This window comes from Salmo trutta, chromosome 5 (assembly GCF_901001165.1).
Source record: "Salmo trutta chromosome 5, fSalTru1.1, whole genome shotgun sequence".
Classification (NCBI taxonomy): Eukaryota; Metazoa; Chordata; class Actinopteri; order Salmoniformes; family Salmonidae; genus Salmo; species Salmo trutta.
The window spans coordinates 62,536,796-62,556,278 of NC_042961.1; the positions used below are offsets into that span (position 1 = coordinate 62,536,796).

The window sequence follows — 19,483 nt, forward strand, 5'->3', positions numbered from 1 at the left end:
TTCTGAGGACTGTGGTTGGACGCCCTGTCATTCTGAGGACTGTGGTTGGACGCCCTGTCATTCTGAGCACTGTGGTTGGACGCCCTGTCATTCTGAGCACTGTGGTTGGACGCCCTGTCATTCTGAGCACTGTGGTTGGACGCCCTGTCATTCCGAGCACTGTGGTTGGACGCCCTAATCAGGTTACGCACCCAATGCATATGGTACATTTCTCAAATGTCTGATAAATTAAAATGGCGCAGGTCAAATGTCCACAGCCACATTTTCCTAACTGAAACCCTGAGTGTGTGAGACAATCATTGTGAGAGCGAATGAGTGTGTGATAGAGAATGTGTGTGTATGCTCACGTGTGGGTGTGTGCATGAGAGAGGGATTGTGTGTGTGTGTGTGTGTGTGTGAGAGAGAGAGAGGCCTCAGGAAAGAAATGCTGTCAGCACGCTCAACCGGTTGTTGCTTACTCAGCCGATAGAAACTTTGAACCAGTTTGTCCCGCTAACGAACGAGACGAGTCAGCCTTCTCTGGTCTCTCCCCCTCCCGTTACGGGGTCTGAGCCTTCTCTGGTCTCTCCCCCTCCCGTTACGGGGTCAGAGCCTTCTCTGGTCTCTACTCCTCCCGTTACGGGGTCAGAGCCTTCTCTGGTCTCTACTCCTCCCGTTACGGGGTCAGAGCCTTCTCTGGTCTCTCCCCCTCCCGTTACGGGGTCAGAGCCTTCTCTGGTCTCTCCCCCTCCCGTTACGGGGTCAGAGCCTTCTCTGGTCTCTCCCCCTCCCGTTACGGGGTCAGAGCCTTCTCTGGTCCCTCCTCCACCCGTTACGGGGTCTGAGCCTTCTCTGGTCTCTCCTCCTCCCGTTACGGGGTCAGAGCCTTCTCTGGTCTCTCCTCCTCCCGTTACGGGGTCAGAGCCTTCTCTGGTCTCTCCTCCTCCCGTTACGGGGTCAGAGCCTTCTCTGGTCTCTCCTCCTCCCGTTACGGGGTCAGAGCCTTCTCTGGTCTCTCCCCCTCCCGTTACGGGGTCAGAGCCTTCTCTGGTCTCTCCTCCTCCACCCGTTACGGGGTCTGAGCCTTCTCTGGTCTCTCCTCCACCCGTTACGGGGTCTGAGCCTTCTCTGGTCTCTCCTCCACCCGTTACGGGGTCTGAGCCTTCTCTGGTCTCTCCCCCTCCCGTTACGGGGTCAGAGCCTTCTCTGGTCTCTCCTCCTCCACCCGTTACGGGGTCAGAGCCTTCTCTGGTCTCTCCTCCTCCACCCGTTATGGGGTCTGAGCCTTCTCTGGTCTCTCCTCCTCCACCCGTTACGGGGTCTGAGCCTTCTCTGGTCTCTCCCCCTCCCGTTACGGGGTCTGAGCCTTCTCTGGTCTCTCTTCCTCCCGTTACGGGGTCTGAGCCTTCTCTGGTCTCTCCCCCTCCCGTTACGGGGTTTGAGCCTTCTCTGGTCTCTCCTCCTCCCGTTACGGGGTCAGAGCCTTCTCTGGTCTCTCCTCCTCCCGTTACGGGGTCAGAGCCTTCTCTGGTCTCTCCCCCTCCCGTTACGGGGTCAGAGCCTTCTCTGGTCTCTCCTCCTCCCGTTACGGGGTCAGAGCCTTCTCTGGTCTCTCCTCCTCCACCCGTTACGGGGTCTGAGCCTTCTCTGGTCTCTCCCTCTCCCGTTACGGGGTCTGAGCCTTCTCTGGTCTCTCCTCCTCCACCCGTTACGGGGTCTGAGCCTTCTCTGGTCCCCCCTCCTCCCGTTACGGGGTCTGAGCCTTCTCTGGTCCCCCCTCCTCCCGTTACGGGGTCTGAGCCTTCTCTGGTCCCTCCTCCTCCCGTTACGGGGTCTGAGCCTTCTCTGGTCTCTCCTCCTCCACCCGTTACGGGGTCTGAGCCTTCTCTGGTCTCTCCTCCTCCACCCGTTACGGGGTCTGAGCCTTCTCTGGTCTCTCCTCCTCCACCCGTTACGGGGTCTGAGCCTTCTCAGGTCTCTCCTCCACCCGTTACGGGGTCTGAGCCTTCTCTGGTCTCTCCTCCTCCACCCGTTACGGGGTCAGAGCCTTCTCTGGTCTCTCCTCCTCCACCCGTTACGGGGTCTGAGCCTTCTCTGGTCTCTCCCCCTCCCGTTACGGGGTCTGAGCCTTCTCTGGTCTCTCCTCCTCCACCCGTTATGGGGTCTGAGACGCCGAAGCCTCTCACCATTAGCTCTGACAAATTGAAAACCCTAGTCATTGGCGACTCCATTACCCGCAGTATTAGACTTAAAACTAATCATCCAGCGATCATACACTGTTTACCAGGGGGCAGGGCTTCGGACGTTAAGGCTAATCTAAAGACGGTGCTCGCTAAAGATAAAACTGGCGAGTGTAGAGAGTATAGGGATATTGTTATCCACGTCGGCACCAACCATGTTAGGATGAAACGGGTCAGTAAGCAACATAACATCAGCGTGTAACGTAGCTAGAGCTGGGGGGGATATGAATCCAATAGCAACAACTGACATTTACTCCTGAGGTGCTGACTTGTTGAACCCTCGACAACTACTGTGATGATTATTATTATTTGACCCTGCTGGTCATTTATGAACATTTTAACATCTTGACCATGTTCTGTTATAATCTCCACCCGGCACAGCCAGAAGAGGACTGGCCACCCCTCATAGCCTGGTTCCTCTCTAGGTTTCTAATCTCCACCCGGCACAGCCAGAAGAGGACTGGCCACCCCTCATAGCCTGGTTCCTCTCTAGGTTTCTAATCTCCACCCGGCACAGCCAGAAGAGGACTGGCCACCCCTCATAGCCTGGTTCCTCTCTAGGTTTCTTCCTGGGTTCTGGCCTTTCTAGGGAGTTTTTCCTAGCCACCGTGCTTCTACACCTGCATGGCTTGCTGTTTGGGGGGTTTTAGGCTGGGTTTCTTTATAGTTTCTGTGACATCTGCGAATGTAAAAAAAGGACTTTAGAAATACATTTGATTGATTAAGTTAGGGATGCAAATTTCAGTCAGTTTTGCTGTCGACTAAGCTACCCTCATTAACCAGTCAAACTATAAAATAAATTCAAAACGTTAAAATGACGTGATCAACAGAACATACAAGGACCGGACATTTTCCTTTCAGAGGTTAATAACAGAAACAATCATCCTCCTGTAAATGGAGGAGCTAATAAAACCTCATATTCAAACATTTACCACAGTTCCCACCGGAAACCCCCCCGGAAACCACAGTTCCGACCGGGCCCCGTGTGTTGGGGACTAGCTACTAGCCAGGTATCTGGGGCCACCTGGTGGTAGTGTGTAGTCAGTGTTGGGGACTAGCTACTAGCCAGGTATCTGGGTCCCCTGGTGGTAGTGTGTAGTCAGTGTTGGGGACTAGCTACTAGCCAGGTATCTGGGGCCACCTGGTGGCCTAGGTGATAACTGCACAGAGGAACCAACACCATTCACACTAATCTACTGTGATGACTCTAAACACAACGAAGCCGAGTACACAAGGAAACCAAAACAAAACTACAGAAGGAGGGAGCGAGAGGGAGGGAGCGAGAGGAGGGAGCGAGAGGAGGGAGCGAGAGGAGGAGGGAGGGAGGGAGGGGAGGGAGCGAGAGGGGAGGGAGGGAGGGAGGGGAGGGAGCGAGAGGGGGAGGGAGGGAGGGAGGGGAGGGAGGGAGAGGGGGAGGGAGGGGGAGAGGGAGGGAGCGAGAGGGGGAGGGAGGGAGGGAGAGGGAGGGAGGGAGCGAGAGGGAGGGAGAGGGAGGGAGGGAGCGAGAGGGAGGGAGGGAGCGAGAGGGAGGGAGCGAGAGGGAGGGAGGGAGCGAGAGGGAGGGAGGGAGCGAGAGGGAGGGAGCGAGAGGGAGGGAGGGAGCGAGAGGGAGGGAGGGAGCGAGAGGGAGGGAGGGAGCGAGAGGGAGGGAGGGAGCGAGAGGGAGGGAGCGAGAGGGAGGGAGGGAGCGAGAGGGAGGGAGGGAGGGAGGGAGCGAGAGGGAGGGAGGGAGCGAGCGGAGAGGGAGGGAGGGAGCGAGAGGGAGGGAGGGAGGGAGCGAGGAGGGAGGGAGGGAGGGAGCGAGAGGGAGGGAGAGGGAGGGAGGGAGCAAGAGGGAGGGAGAGAGGAGGGAGGGAGCGAGAGGGAGGGAGCGAGAGGGAGGGAGGGAGCGAGAGGAAGGGAGCGAGCGAGAGGAAGGGAGCGAGCGAGAGGGAGGGAGCGAGAGGGAGGGAGAGGGAGGGAGGGGGGAGGGAGCGAGAGGGGGAGGCTCCCTGTCTTCAGAATGTCCAGCAGCGTTTTTGTGCATTTGTGTGACAGCTGTCACGTCAAAAAAAAAAGGCCCTCTCCTGTGCTGCCTCAGAGCAGGGAAGGAAAGGAGGCAAGGGACGGAGCAGAGGAGGAAAGGAGGCAAGGGACGGAGCGGAGGAGGAAACAGACATCCAACACGCCTCTAGAACAAGACCGTGGAACGCCAACGCAACAACATCACAGAGAATTCACAATCAGATAGAAATGTATTGAGTAGAACAGATATGATTCTCTATTATGTATGATAATCAAGTCAACTATCTACACATTACATTTCTATCTTGAATCGTAGAATCATGTCGCCTCACTGAACACACCAGTCAGGAAGACCGAATGTAGTGATGGGGTGGGGATGGCATCCATAGTTAAATATTGTGAAATTATTTGATACTGAAGCCTTGTTCACATTGCAGGCCTTATTGATCAAATCCATTTCTGGAATACTGTCTGTCCAAACAGCAAGTTACAAGTTTTTTATTTAACTAGGCAACACAGTTAAGAACAACGGCCAAACCCAGGCGACGAGGTCAACGGTGCGCCGCCCTATGGGACTCCCAATCACGGCCGGATGTGATTCAGCCGGGAATCGAACCAGGGACTGTAGTAACACACTGAGATGCAGTGCCTTAGACCACTGCGCCACTCGGGAACCTAGTGACCAAATTGGATGTGTGTGTGTGTGTGTGTTCACACAACAGTCATTTGCTGACATGGCTACGCTAGTTGTCATAGTAACGCCGGGTGTGTGCGGGCTGATTGGTGGGGGTGCTCGTGCTTCTTCTCAGTGACGTAGCGAGCTGAGGTGGTAACAACCACTGCCGTTTCCCAGTTGATTAGAATGTTTAAAATCATAGTGTAAGAACATTTAACGCCTCAAAGGATCAGACCAGCCAACCAACCAGCCACAGCAGCCACAACAGTCAACTAGCCAGCCAGCCAGCCAACCAGCCACAGCAGTCGACTAGCCAGCCAGCCAGCCAGCCACAGCAGTCAACTAGCCAGCCAGCCACAGCAGTCAACTAGCCAGCCAGCCACAGCAGTCAACTAGCCAGCCAGCCACAGCAGCCAACTAGCCAGCCAGCCACAGCAGCCAACTAGCCAGCCAGCCACAGCAGCCAACTAGCCAGCCAGCCACAGCAGTCAACTAGCCAGCCAGCCAACAGCAGTCAACTAGCCAGCCACAGCGGTCAACTAGCCAGCCAGCCACAGCAGTGAACTAGCCAGCCAGCCAGCCAGCCACAGCAGTCAACTAGCCAGCCAGCCAGCCAGCCAGCCAGCCAGCCAGAGCAGTCAAATAGCCAGCCAGCCAGCAGTCAACTAGCCAGCCAGCAGTCAACTAGCCAGCCAACAGCAGTCAACTAGCCAGCCAGCCAGCCACAGCAGTCAACTAGCCAGCCAGCCAGCCAGCCAGCAGTCAACTAGCCAGCCAGCCACAGCAGTCAACTAGCCAGCCAGCCACAGCAGCCAACTAGCCAGCCAGCCACAGCAGTCAACTAGCCAGCCAGCCACAGCAGCCAACTAGCCAGCCAGCCACAGCAGCCAACTAGCCAGCCAGCCACAGCAGTCAACTAGCCAGCCAGCCACAGCAGCCAACTAGCCAGCCAGCCACAGCAGTCAACTAGCCAGCCAGCCAACAGCAGTCAACTAGCCAGCCACAGCGGTCAACTAGCCAGCCAGCCACAGCAGTGAACTAGCCAGCCAGCCAGCCAGCCACAGCAGTCAACTAGCCAGCCAGCCAGCCAGCCAGCCAGCCAGCCAGCCAGAGCAGTCAAATAGCCAGCCAGCCAGCAGTCAACTAGCCAGCCAGCAGTCAACTAGCCAGCCAACAGCAGTCAACTAGCCAGCCAGCCAGCCAGCCAGCCACAGCAGTCAACTAGCCAGCCAGCCAGCCACAGCAGTCAAATAGCCAGCCAGCCAGCCAGCCAGCCACAGCGGTCAACTAGCCAGCCAGCCAGCAGTCAACTAGCCAGCCAGCCAGCCACAGCAGTCAAATAGCCAGCCACAGCAGTCAACTAGCCAGCCAGCCAGCCAGCCAGCCAACTAGCCAGCCAGCCAGCCAGCAGTCAACTAGCCAGCCAGCCAGCCAGTAGTCAAATAGCCAGCCAGCCAGCCAGCCACAACAGCCAACTAGCCAGCCAGCCACAGCAGCCAACTAGCCAGCCAGCCACAGCAGCCAACTAGCCAGCCAGCCACAGCAGTCAACTAGCCAGCCAGCCACAGCAGCCAACTAGCCAGCCAGCCACAGCAGTCAACTAGCCAGCCAGCCAACAGCAGTCAACTAGCCAGCCACAGCGGTCAACTAGCCAGCCAGCCACAGCAGTGAACTAGCCAGCCAGCCAGCCACAGCAGTCAACTAGCCAGCCAGCCAGCCAGCCAGCCAGCCAGAGCAGTCAAATAGCCAGCCAGCCAGCAGTCAACTAGCCAGCCAGCAGTCAACTAGCCAGCCAACAGCAGTCAACTAGCCAGCCAACAGCAGTCAACTAGCCAGCCAGCCAGCCACAGCAGTCAACTAGCCAGCCAGCCAGCCAGCAGTCAAATAGCCAGCCAGCCACAGCAGCCAACTAGCCAGCCAGCCACAGCAGTCAACTAGCCAGCCAGCCACAGCAGCCAACTAGCCAGCCAGCCACAGCAGCCAACTAGCCAGCCAGCCACAGCAGTCAACTAGCCAGCCAGCCACAGCAGCCAACTAGCCAGCCAGCCACAGCAGTCAACTAGCCAGCCAGCCAACAGCAGTCAACTAGCCAGCCACAGCGGTCAACTAGCCAGCCAGCCACAGCAGTGAACTAGCCAGCCAGCCAGCCAGCCACAGCAGTCAACTAGCCAGCCAGCCAGCCAGCCAGCCAGCCAGAGCAGTCAAATAGCCAGCCAGCCAGCAGTCAACTAGCCAGCCAGCAGTCAACTAGCCAGCCAACAGCAGTCAACTAGCCAGCTAGCCAGCCAGCCAGCCACAGCAGTCAACTAGCCAGCCAGCCAGCCACAGCAGTCAAATAGCCAGCCAGCCAGCCAGCCACAGCGGTCAACTAGCCAGCCAGCCAGCAGTCAACTAGCCAGCCAGCCAGCCACAGCAGTCAAATAGCCAGCCACAGCAGTCAACTAGCCAGCCAGCCAGCCAGCCAGCCAACTAGCCAGCCAGCCAGCCAGCAGTCAACTAGCCAGCCAGCCAGCCAGTAGTCAAATAGCCAGCCAGCCAGCCAGCAGTCAAATAGCCAGCCAGCAGTCAACTAGCCAGCCAACAGCAGTCAACTAGCCAGCCAGCCAGCCACAGCAGTCAACTAGCCAGCCAGCCAGCCACAGCAGTCAACTAGCCAGCCAGCCAGCCAGCAGTCAACTAGCCAGCCAGCCAGCCAGCAGTCAACTAGCCAGCCAGCCAGCCACAGCAGTCAACTAGCCAGCCAGCCAGCCAGCCAGCCACAGCAGTCAACTAGCCAGCCAGCCAGCAGTCAACTAGCCAGCCAGCCAGCCACAGCAGTCAAATAGCCAGCCAGCCAGCCAGCCAGCCACAGCAGTCAACTAGCCAGCCAGCCACAGCAGTCAACTAGCCAGCCAGCCAGCCAGCAGTCAACTAGCCAGCCAGCCAGCCAGCAGTCAAATAGCCAGCCAGCCAGCCACAGCAGTCAAATAGCCAGCCAGCCAGCCACAGCAGTCAAATAGCCAGCCAGCCAGCCAGCCACAGCAGTCAAATAGCCAGCCAGCCAGCCACAGCAGTCAATTAGCCAGCCAGCCAGCCACAGCAGTCAGCTAGCCAGCCAGCCAGCCAGAGCAGTCAGCTAGCCAGCCGCAGTCAACTAGCCAGCCAGCCAACAGCAGTCAACTAGCCAGCCAGCCGCAGTCAACTAGCCAGCTAGCCAGCCGCAGTCAACTAGCCAGCCGCAGTCAACTAGCCAGCCAGCCACAGCAGTCAGCTAGCCAGCCAGCCACAGCAGTCAGCTAGCCAGCCAGCCACAGCAGTCAGCTAGCCAGCCAGCCACAGCAGTCAGCCAGCCAGCCAGCCACAGCAGTCAGCCAGCCAGCCACAGCAGTCAGCTAGCCAGCCAGCCACAGCAGTCAACTAGCCAGCCAGCCACAGCAGTCAACTAGCCAGCCAGCCACAGCAGTCAACTAGCCAGCCAGCCACAGCAGTCAACTAGCCAGCCAGCCACAACAGCAGTCAGCTAGCTAGCCAGCCAACAGCAGTCAGCTAGCTAGCCAGCCACAGCAGTCCAACTAGCTAGCTAGGTAGCCACAGCAGTCCAACTAGCTAGCTAGGTAGCCACAGCAGTCCAACTAGCTAGCTAGGTAGCCACAGCAGCCCAACTAGCTAGCCAACAGCAGTCAGCTAGCTAGCCATTTAGCTTTCTAGCACATTCAGTCATTTGTAAACAGTTAACATGCTAGTTAGTTACCACATGTTCTTGTCAAACTGTTAACAGAGTAGCAGCAAACAACAAACGCTAAACTACTGGAGGGCAAATAAATCAGATTTGACCATTCAGACAAGTCACATGGTCAGAAATCAGATTTTTGTATCAGAAAAGTGGTTTGAAATATCCGATTCCATATGCTTTTTGGCAGTTCAGATTGCAGGAAAAATAAACAGATTCGAATCGTATCTGCAAACAAATAGGATTTGAGTCACTTCAAATTGCCAATGAGAGCAAGGCTTTTGTTGTCCCACTAATGTCTTCACTATTATTCTACAATGTAGACCCCTAGGTGTGTCCAAACCTTCGACTGGTACTGTATACTACCCAGTATGAACTGCTCTGAACAGGAAACATTGAGAATACACACCTCCCACCCTTCAACAGGCCATTCTGCCAATACATATATCGAAACCCCGAGCTGACAAGGTAAAAATCTGTCATTCTGCCTGAACAAGTTAGCAGTTAACCCACTGTTCCTAGACCGTCACTGTAAATAAGAATTTGTTCTTAACTGACTTGCCTAGTTAAATAAAAAGGTTCAATTAAAATATATATATATAAAATACACACAGCCCCTTTCAACTGGCCATCCTGCTGATACACACAGCCCCTTTCAACTGGCCATCCTGCTGATACACACAGCCCCTTTCAACTGGCCATCCTGCTGATACACACAGCCCCTTTCAACTGGCCATCCTAATACACACAGCCCCTTACAACTGGCCATCCTGCTGATACACACAGCCCCTTACAACTGGCCATCCTAATAAACACAGCCCCTTACAACTGGCCATCCTGCTGATACACACAGCCCCTTACAACTGGCCATCCTAATACACACAGCCCCTTACAACTGGCCATCCTGCTGATACACACAGCCCCTTTCAACTGGCCATCCTAATACACACAGCCCCTTTCAACTGGCCATCCTGCTGATACACACAGCCCCTTTCAACTGGCCATCCTAATACACACAGCCCCTTACAACTGGCCATCCTGCTGATATACACAGCCCCTTTCAACTGGCCATCCTGCTGATACACACAGCCCCTTACAACTGGCCATCCTAATACACACAGCCCCTTACAACTGGCCATCCTGCTGATACACACAGCCCCTTACAACTGGACATCCTGCTGATACACACAGCCCCTTTCAACTGGCCATCCTGCTGATACACACAGCCCCTTTCAACTGGCCATCCTGCTGATATACACAGCCCCTTACAACTGGCCATCCTGATACACACAGCCCCTTTCAACTGGCCATCCTGCTGATACACACAGCCCCTTTCAACTGGCCATCCTGCTGATACACACAGCCCCTTACAACTGGCCATCCTAATACACACAGCCCCTTACAACTGGCCATCCTGCTGATACACACAGCCCCTTTCAACTGGCCATCCTGCTGATACACACAGCCCCTTACAACTGGCCATCCTAATACACACAGCCCCTTACAACTGGCCATCCTGCTGATACACACAGCCCCTTTCAACTGGCCATCCTGCTGATACACACAGCCCCTTACAACTGGCCATCCTAATACACACAGCCCCTTACAACTGGCCATCCTAATACACACAGCCCCTTTCAACTGGCCATCCTGCTGATACACACAGCCCCTTACAACTGGCCATCCTAATACACACAGCCCCTTTCAACTGGCCATCCTGCTGATACACACAGCCCCTTTCAACTGGCCATCCTGCTGATACACACAGCCCCTTTCAACTGGCCATCCTGATACACACAGCCCCTTACAACTGGCCATCCTGATACACACAGCCCCTTACAACTGGCCATCCTGCTGATACACACAGCCCCTTTCAACTGGCCATCCTGCTGATACACACAGCCCCTTACAACTGGCCATCCTAATACACACAGCCCCTTACAACTGGCCATCCTGCTGATACACACAGCCCCTTTCAACTGGCCATCCTGCTGATACACACAGCCCCTTACAACTGGCCATCCTAATACACACAGCCCCTTTCAACTGGCCATCCTGATACACACAGCCCCTTACAACTGGCCATCCTAATACACACAGCCCCTTACAACTGGCCATCCTGCTGATACACACAGCCCCTTTCAACTGGCCATCCTGCTGATACACACAGCCCCTTACAACTGGCCATCCTAATACACACAGCCCCTTTCAACTGGCCATCCTGATACACACAGCCCCTTTCAACTGGCCATCCTGCTGATACACACAGCCCCTTTCAACTGGCCATCCTGCTGATACACACAGCCCCTTTCAACTGGCCATCCTGCTGATACACACAGCCCCTTTCAACTGGCCATCCTGCTGATACACACAGCCCCTTACAACTGGCCATCCTGCTGATACGCACAGCCCCTTTCAACTGGCCATCCTGCTGATATACACACAGCCCCTTTCAACTGGCCATCCTGGGTTGGGTGTAATACCACACTTCAGCCAATAGAGGGGCAGGTTGGGTGTAATACCACACTTCAGCCAATAGAGGGGCAGGTTGGGTGTAATACCACACTTCAGCCAATAGGGGGGCAGGTTGGGTGTAATACCACGCTTCAGCCAATAGGGGGGCAGGTTGGGTGTAATACCACGCTTCAGCCAATAGAGGGGCAGGTTGGGTGTAATACCACGCTTCAGCCAATAGAGGGGCAGGTTGGGTGTAATACCACGCTTCAGCCAATAGAGGGGCAGGTTGGGTGTAATACCACGCTTCAGCCAATAGAGGGGCAGGTTGGGTGTAATACCACGCTTCAGCCAATAGGGAGGCAGGTTGGGTGTAAAAACCATGCTTCAGCCAATAGGGGGCAGGTCATTACCATCAGAAGAGCTGCTCTACTCTCATTCAGCAAACCCCCAGTAACGAACCAGTTCCTGTCTAGAACCCCCAGTAACGGACCAGTTCCTGTCTAGAACCCCCAGTAACGGACCAGTTCCTGTCTAGAACCCCCAGTAACGAACCAGTTCCTGTCTAGAACCCCCAGTAACGGACCAGTTCCTGTCTAGAACCCCCAGTAACGGACCAGTTCCTGTTTAGAACCCCCAGTAACGGACCAGTTCCTGTCTAGAACCCCCAGTAACGGACCAGTTCCTGTCTAGAACCCCCAGTAACGAACCAGTTCCTGTCTAGAACCCCCAGTAACGAACCAGTTCCTGTCTAGAACCCCCAGTAACGAACCAGTTCCTGTCTAGAAACCCCAGTAACGAACCAGTTCCTGTCTAGAACCCCCAGTAACGGACCAGTTCCTGTCTAGAACCCCCAGTAACGAACCAGTTCCTGTCTAGAACCCCCAGTAACGAACCAGTTCCTGTCTAGAACCCCCAGTAACGGACCAGTTCCTGTTTAGAACATATGCATTGCGCCAACCAACAGATTACGTGCCACATCATCGACTGAGCCGTCGCCCATCAGATGGTATACATTATATAATGTGGTTGGCTGATGTGTTTAAACGCCTCTCTGGGCGTTGTAATAGTCTTCCCTGTGGCTCAGTTGGTAGAACATGGCGTCTGCAACTGGATAAGAGCGTCTGCTAAATAACTAAAATGTAAAATGTAAAAAATGTCATATCTGTCATGTAGTCTGGATGGAAATCTAAAAACATGTTCCGGAAGGCACAGCAGTGTTCTAGAATCGTGGATCGTTGGATTTCATTCTTTTCTAAATCTCAGAGGAGCTCAAGAAATGTATCTAATTGTCAACACAATTTGTTTTTTAATAGAAGACGCCCCAGATCCGCGTTGGATGGTAATTTTGGGGAGGTGCACGGTCGTGTCTCAGAGACAACGGTACACCGAGCTATCGCGTCTCTGGACTGAATTAGACTTGAGGGGAAGGTTGATTTCTTACCTTGATGTTGAGGAGTGTTGGTATTCCAGGGGTCAGACTGTCCGACAACCCCAAGTTGTCATCCGAGACAAACACCTGGTTCCTTCCCTCCTCATCCTCCTCCTCCTGCAACAGGGCAGAATGGTCACTCTCATCTTCAGCCATCTCTTCTTCCTCCTCCTCCTCCTCATGCTTCTCCTCTTCTTCAGTCTGGGTACTTTGGGAAGTTTTTGATCGGCAGTCTCCATCCCTCACCGCACTCTCATTGGCTGCTACCTCCACGTGGGCGACAGTTCCAAACGGTTCCGAAGGGCAGGACTCCTCCGCTATGGTCACTATAGAAACGCTGACCACCTCCCCCTCTTCCTCCTCCTCTCGACAAATGAACTCCTCATCTCCCTTTCTCCTTTCTTCCTGCAAGGAGGATGAAGAAGAGATGGAGGATATTGAAGAAGAGAGGGTGGAAGTGGAGGAGGGGGTGCCGGCTAGCATCATTACCCCAATAGAGTCTATCCTTCCTGGACAGGATGTAGCTTTGTCATCACCCTTGGTCACTGGATCCTGCTTCATCTCCAGACTAGACTACTGTCCTACCGTCTTCAGATGGGAGAAGAGAGCTGGGCCATCCTGGTCGATAAAACTGAGACAAGGTAAGAGAGAAGGGGGTTTAGAGATTTTAAACCCCATCAACACTACTCTCATCTTCACACTTGATAACAGGAGACATGAACATCCCAGATGTAATAAAAGTAGAAGAAATAGGGGGGGTGGGGGGGGGGGGAAGTGGGTTAGAAATTGGGAGTACTTCATACAGAGGCAGGAAGTTGTTCCCCTGCACCTACACACGTGTGATCTGACCAGGAGATATTGGGGCAATGCACCTACACACGTGTGTGTGTGTGGGTTTGCATGTTGTTTCCCACGCGTTGAAAAACAACAAACAAATACCATGCGTGAGATTGTGTGAAGTTAGCGTGCGATGTGTTGTATACAATGCATAAAACAGTCTAACATCTGGTTAAAGTCTAAGCTTAGAAGTGGAGGCTAAACAGTGTATTGTTAAGTTACCGCTTCTCTTTAAAACACAGCTAGCTACTTAGCTCGCCAAGCAATACGTGGACACTTTGCTTACTCATGTATACCATCTAAACACACATATAAACTCACCTTCACCGAAACAGATGGCCGTTGTTGCTAAAATACAGTGGCGTTTTATCCAGTCTTTGCACTCGAAATAAATCTGATTTTGGCAACCTTTTTTCCCCCCCACCACGTAAAATACATTAACAACCGTTCATCAGACGGCGAAGGGCATGGAGTCTACAGAGAAACATAAACCGCTCAAATAGGTCGGAGAAAGAGGCACTTGTCAGTCTCTTTCATCTTCTGCTAGAGAAACCCAAAGTGGTTGTCGTGCTGTGATGACGTCGCGTTCACTCTCTCTCCGGCGCCTTGTTATGACACATTCCACAAGGTGGGAGGTTTTTATGAAGCTTGGCAAACTATTAGAAATCAATAAAATATATTAAAACGTATCTAGGATCTGATATGACAGATGTCATGGTTATCTGGTTATAAACTCACACAGACAAGCTTATATTGACATGAAAACCTTTATTTGGAAGAATATTGAATGAATCACACTCTCTCACATTCAGAAGTCTCATACCATTATGACCGAGTATAAAAAACGCAAGTCACTGTGTGAGAGAGAGAGAGCAGCATTGGAGAGAGGAATAAGCTGTTTTTTAAATTATTATTTACAAAATGTAACAAACAAATATGGACAAACTATAATACAAAATCTATTTTAAGAATTATTTTAATATGTTTCTGATGAAAACCAGATTCTTAGAAAAGCTCTTTGTGAAAAACACATCGTCTGAAATGGCACAGCAGGTAGCCTAGTGGTTAGAGCAGGTAGCCTAGTGGTTAGAGCAGGTAGCCTAGTGGTTAGAGTAGGTAGCCTTGTGGTTAGAGCAGGTAGCCTAGTGGTTAGAGCCTGGTGGTTAGAGCAGCTTGCCTAGTGGTTAGAGCAGGTAGCCTAGTGGTTAGAGCCTGGTGGTTAGAGCAGGTAGCCTAGTGGTTAGAGCAGGTAGCCTAGTGGTTAGAGCAGGTAGCCTAGTGGTTAGAGTAGGTAGCCTTGTGGTTAGAGCAGGTAGCCTAGTGGTTAGAGCCTGGTGGTTAGAGCAAGTAGCCTAGTGGTTAGAGCAGGTAGCCTAGTGGTTAGAGCCTAGTGGTTAGAGCAGCTAGCCTAGTGGTTAGAGCAGGTAGCCTAGTGGTTAGAGCCTAGTGGTTAGAGCAGGTAGCCTAGTGGTTAGAGCAGGTAGCCTAGTGGTTAGAGCAGGTAGCCTAGTGGTTAGAGCCTAGTGGTTAGAGCAGGTAGCCTAGTGGTTAGAGCAGGTAGCCTAGTGGTTAGAGCCTAGTGGTTAGAGCAGATAGCCTAGTGATTAGAGCAGGTAGCCTAGTGGTTAGAGCAGGTAGCCTAGTGGTTAGAGCAGGTAACCTAGTGGTTAGAGCAGGTAACCTAGTGGTTAGAGCCTAGTGGTTACAGCAGGTAGCCTAGTGGTTAGAGCCTAGTGGTTAGAGCAGGTAGCCTAGTGGTTAGAGCCTAGTGGTTAGAGCAGGTAGCCTAGTGGTTAGAGCAGGTAGCCTAGTGGTTAGAGCAGGTAACCTAGTGGTTAGAGCAGGTAGCCTAGTGGTTAGAGCAGCTAGCCTAGTGGTTAGAGCAGCTAGCCTAGTGGTTAGAGCAGGTAGCCTAGCGGTTAGAGCCTAGTGGTTAGAGCAGGTAACCTAGTGGTTAGAGCCTAGTGGTTAGAGCAGGTAGCCTAGTGGTTAGAGCAGGTAGCCTAGTGGTTAGAGCCTAGTGGTTAGAGCAGCTAGCCTAGTGGTTAGAGCAGGTAACCTAGTGGTTAGAGCAGGTAGCCTAGTGGTTAGAGCAGGTAACCTAGTGGTTAGAGCAGGTAGCCTAGTGGTTAGAGCAGGTAGCCTAGTGGTTAGAGCAGGTAGCCTAGTGGTTAGAGCAGGTAGCCTAGTGGTTAGAGCAGGTAACCTAGTGGTTAGAGCAGGTAACCTAGTGGTTAGAGCAGGTAACCTAGTGGTTAGAGCAGGTAACCTAGTGGTTAGAGCAGGTAGCCTAGTGGTTAGAGCAGGTAGCCTAGTGGTTAGAGCAGGTAACCTAGTGGTTAGAGCAGGTAACCTAGTGGTTAGAGCAGGTAGCCTAGTGGTTAGAGCAGGTAGCCTAGTGGTTAGAGCAGCTAGCCTAGTGGTTAGAGCAGCTAGCCTAGTGGTTAGAGCAGGTAACCTAGTGGTTAGAGCAGGTAGCCTAGTGGTTAGAACAGGTAGCCTAGTGGTTAGAGCAGGTAGCCTAGCGGTTAGAGCCTAGTGGTTAGAGCAGGTAACCTAGTGGTTAGAGCAGGTAGCCTAGTGGTTAGAGCAGGTAGCCTAGCGGTTAGAGCAGCTAGCCTAGTGATTAGAGCCTAGTGGTTAGAGCAGGTAACCTAGTGGTTAGAGCAGGTAGCCTAGTGGTTAGAGCAGGTAGCCTAGTGGTTAGAGCCTAGTGGTTAGAGCAGCTAGCCTAGTGGTTAGAGCCTAGTGGGTAGAGCAGGTAGCCTAGTGGTTAGAGCAGGTAGCCTAGTGGTTAGAGCAGGTAGCCTAGTGGTTAGAGGCAGGTAGCCTAGTGGTTAGAGCAGGTAACCTAGTGGTTAGAGCCTAGTGGTTAGAGCAGGTAACCTAGTGGTTAGAGCAGGTAGCCTAGTGGTTAGAGCCTAGTGGTTAGAGCAGGTAGCCTAGTGGTTAGAGCAGGTAGCCTAGTGTTTAGAGCAGGTAGCCTAGTGGTTAGAGCGTTGGACTAGTAACCGAAAGGTTGCTGGATCAAATCCCCGAGCTGACAAAGTAAAAATGGCATTCTGCCCCTGAACAAGGCAGGTAACCCACTGTTCCCCAGTCGGCCGTCACTGACTTACCTAGGTTAAATATATATCTTTTTTAGTCCCTATCTAGGGCACTATCTTTGACCAGGGCACCATTTCACACACAGACAACGTCTCTAAACAAGTGGTTAAAGTGTACACGTTTATTCATTGTATCATTAATCAAATATACAAAAAAACGATATAGCCAGGTCCCAGATCAGTTTGTGCTTCAGCCAACATGTCCTGGGCCTGTATTCATAAAGCCTCTCCTAGGAGGAGTGCTGATCTAGAATCAGGTTAGTATTTTAGATCACGATGGCCTGCGTTTACACAGGCAGCCCAATTCTGATCTATTTGGCAATAATTGGTCTTTTGACTGGGCAAAATATCAGAATTGGGCTGCCTGTTTTAAGGCAGCCAATGAACAAGATGATATAAACAAAAGGGGGACCTGATTCTAGATCAGCACTCCTACTAGGAGAGGCTTTATGAATACAGGCCCAGGACATGTTGGCTGAAGCACAATCTGATCCCAGATCAGCACTCCTACTAGGAGAGGCTTTATGAATACAGGCCCAGGACATGTTGGCTGAAGCACAATCTGATCCCAGATCAGCACTCCTACTAGGAGAGGCTTTATGAATACAGGCCCAGGACATGACAATTGATAAATCAGGGGAGTTGGTCTAATACAAACAAACAAATTTGGGAACAGGCTTTACAGAAAACACAGCTAGATCAAACTTACTCATGGATCTGTCCCAAATGGTCCCCTATTCCCTACATTGTGCACTATAGCCCTATGGGCCCTGGTTAAAGGTGAATTTAAAGTGAATATAAAGTGAATAGAGGGCTATTTGGGACGTAGAAAAGTTTATTTTATACAATGACAACATTATGAGATAGATAAATCACAAAAATACAAATCTAGACTTAATTTACATCTTTAAAAAGTCCTTTTAATTCTATTTCTATATATTTTGAAAGACTCGACCCTGTAGATCTGGAGAACATAAGATAAGTGATGTGGCATGTAGTTTGTATTGGAACTAGGCCGGGGAAAAGGAAACAAGGAAATATGTTGTGAGTATTGGAACTAGGCCGGGGAAAAGGAAGTATGTTGTCGGTATTGGAACTAGGCCGGGGAAAAGGAAGTATGTTGTCGGTATTGGAACTAGGCCGGGGAAAAGGAAGTATGTTGTCGGTATTGGAACTAGGCCGGGGAAAGGAAGTATGTTGTCGGTATTGGAACTAGGCCGGGGAAAAGGAAGTATGTTGTCGGTATTGGAACTAGGCCGGGGAAAAGGAAGTATGTTGTCGGTATTGGAACTAGGCCGGGGAAAAGGAAGTATGTTGTCGGTATTGGAACTAGGCCTCTATCTCCAGGTGGGTTTCAGTGCTTTACTGGAGTCTCTGTAGTGGGTGGACTTGTCAGAGAAACTGCTGCTGTTTTTACCTGCATGCCCTTTAGGCTGCGCCAGCGAGTCAGGGAGGGTCTGTGGGGGCAGGGGGTTGGGGATCAGGGCGCGGAGGGGTCCCTTGATACTTTGTGTTCTCCTGATGGGGTTGTCTGTGCCTGGGGGGCCCGCTGGAGTTACCCTGTGGTGTCTCAACGACCCCGCCCGGCTGAGGGGTGAGGGTCCGGGAGAGGGGCCAGGGGATGAACGGGGGGAGTTTTTAGAAGGGGTGAGGGTACTCCCCGGGGGGGCGAGAGCGGTCCGTCTGAAAGAGGAAGCGGCTGTGTTTTCTGGCAAATCCAGGGAGGGGGGTGGGGTTGGAGACGCCTCCACGGTGGGAGGGGGTCGACGGGGCACTGAGGCTGTTACCTCCTCCACCCTCCGCTATTGGAACAGCCCCACCGGCGGCAGCGAGGGCTCGGAGGGTGGAACGACACATCTTTTCCTCTGGAGGCGGTCTGGGGACGACGGGGCGGAGAGGCTTTCGGACGGACGGCTTCCTCTGGAGGGTGGAAGGTTGCGGTTGGTCTCGGGCACTGCCGTGGACACCCGTGGTAGTCACGGCCTTGGGGTCGTCGACCTGGAGGCTATTACGACGGGGTGTGGCGGAGCTCCTCTCTGCCCGTCTAAGAGAGCGGTTGGCTGGGTTAGAGGAGGTGGTGGTGGTGGTCCGTGGACCAGAGCTCTGGTGACCAGGGGGTTTCTCCACCTGTTTACCCGGGATCGAGCCACGTCGACCGGCCTTGAAGATAGGGACCACACGCCTCATGCCCTGGTTCTCTGAGGAGTTGAGGGTGCGGATGACAGTTTTTCGCACGCTGCTGCTGGTGGTGGTGGTGGTGCTGGTGGTGGTGCTGCTGCTGGTGGTGGTGGTGGTCGAGGCGGGTCTGGAAGGCTTAAAGACCTGGCTGGTCTTGGGATTCGTACCCTGGGCTGACCTATCAGAGGCACCAGCGGTGACTGACGCAGGCAGCTCATTGGTGGAGGTAGACACTGCTGGAACCGATGACTCATCGGAGACAGGCACTGACTGGTCAGTGGTGGACACAGGCACTGAGTACTCATTGGTGGGTTGAGTTTCCGAAGGCATGCTATTGGCTGGGGTCTCAGCCATAGAAGAAGCGGATACCTGGTGTGTTGGACTCTCAGCCTCGTCAGTGTGCGTGTGGTCGTCACCGCTCTGTGCGTGTGAGGAGAGGTCTATAATAGCTGTGGATGGAGATCGATCCGTCTCTGTCTGAGACACACCCTTCTCCTCTACTTCACCCACAGGAGGCTCCTCGTTCACTATCCCTGCAGCCACCATCCTACCATCCACCTCTTCCTCCCTCTGTTCCCACCCCTCAGAACGCCCTTGGGAATTCTTCTGTGTATCCGTGAGGTGAGAGTCCCTGGGAATGTCCTTCTCCAGGTCTGTGTCGGTGACGACATCTCCCTGGTCGTGACCGTGTGAGGTCAAGACGAGGTCGAACGCTTGTAGCTTAGGAACCAGATTGTGTCGTTCAAGGTTGGCGGTCAGACTACTAGGTTGTTTGTGGTTGTTGTCAGGATCAGTGGTCTGGTTCAGGTCCGTGCCAGGTTTGTGGTCAGTGGTTGCTGTCTGAGGGCTGTGATTTGAGTTGACGCC

General features: G+C 53.2%; 2 protein-coding genes across 2 annotated transcripts in view; both read right to left on the minus strand.

The window, feature by feature from the left end:
- Positions 1 to 13,879, minus strand: part of LOC115194744 (F-box/WD repeat-containing protein 7) — a gene marked incomplete at its 3' end in the record, with an annotated part of 46,142 nt that extends 32,263 nt beyond the window's left edge. Inside the window, 3 exon segments of the mRNA XM_029754658.1 lie at positions 12,507 to 12,899; positions 12,984 to 13,125; positions 13,653 to 13,879. Of these exon segments, the coding sequence (XP_029610518.1) occupies positions 12,507 to 12,899; positions 12,984 to 13,055 (465 nt within the window).
- A 2,663-nt stretch (positions 13,880 to 16,542) lies between these two features.
- Positions 16,543 to 19,477, minus strand: LOC115194745 (mucin-5AC). Its single transcript, XM_029754659.1, has 2 exons — positions 18,721 to 19,477; positions 16,543 to 18,678 (listed from the first exon to the last, which is right to left on the minus strand). Exons 1-2 carry the CDS (start codon positions 19,160 to 19,162, stop codon positions 18,077 to 18,079), a joined length of 1,044 nt encoding a protein of 347 aa, XP_029610519.1. The 5' UTR covers positions 19,163 to 19,477; the 3' UTR covers positions 16,543 to 18,076.
- Positions 19,478 to 19,483: the final 6 nt, after the last annotated feature.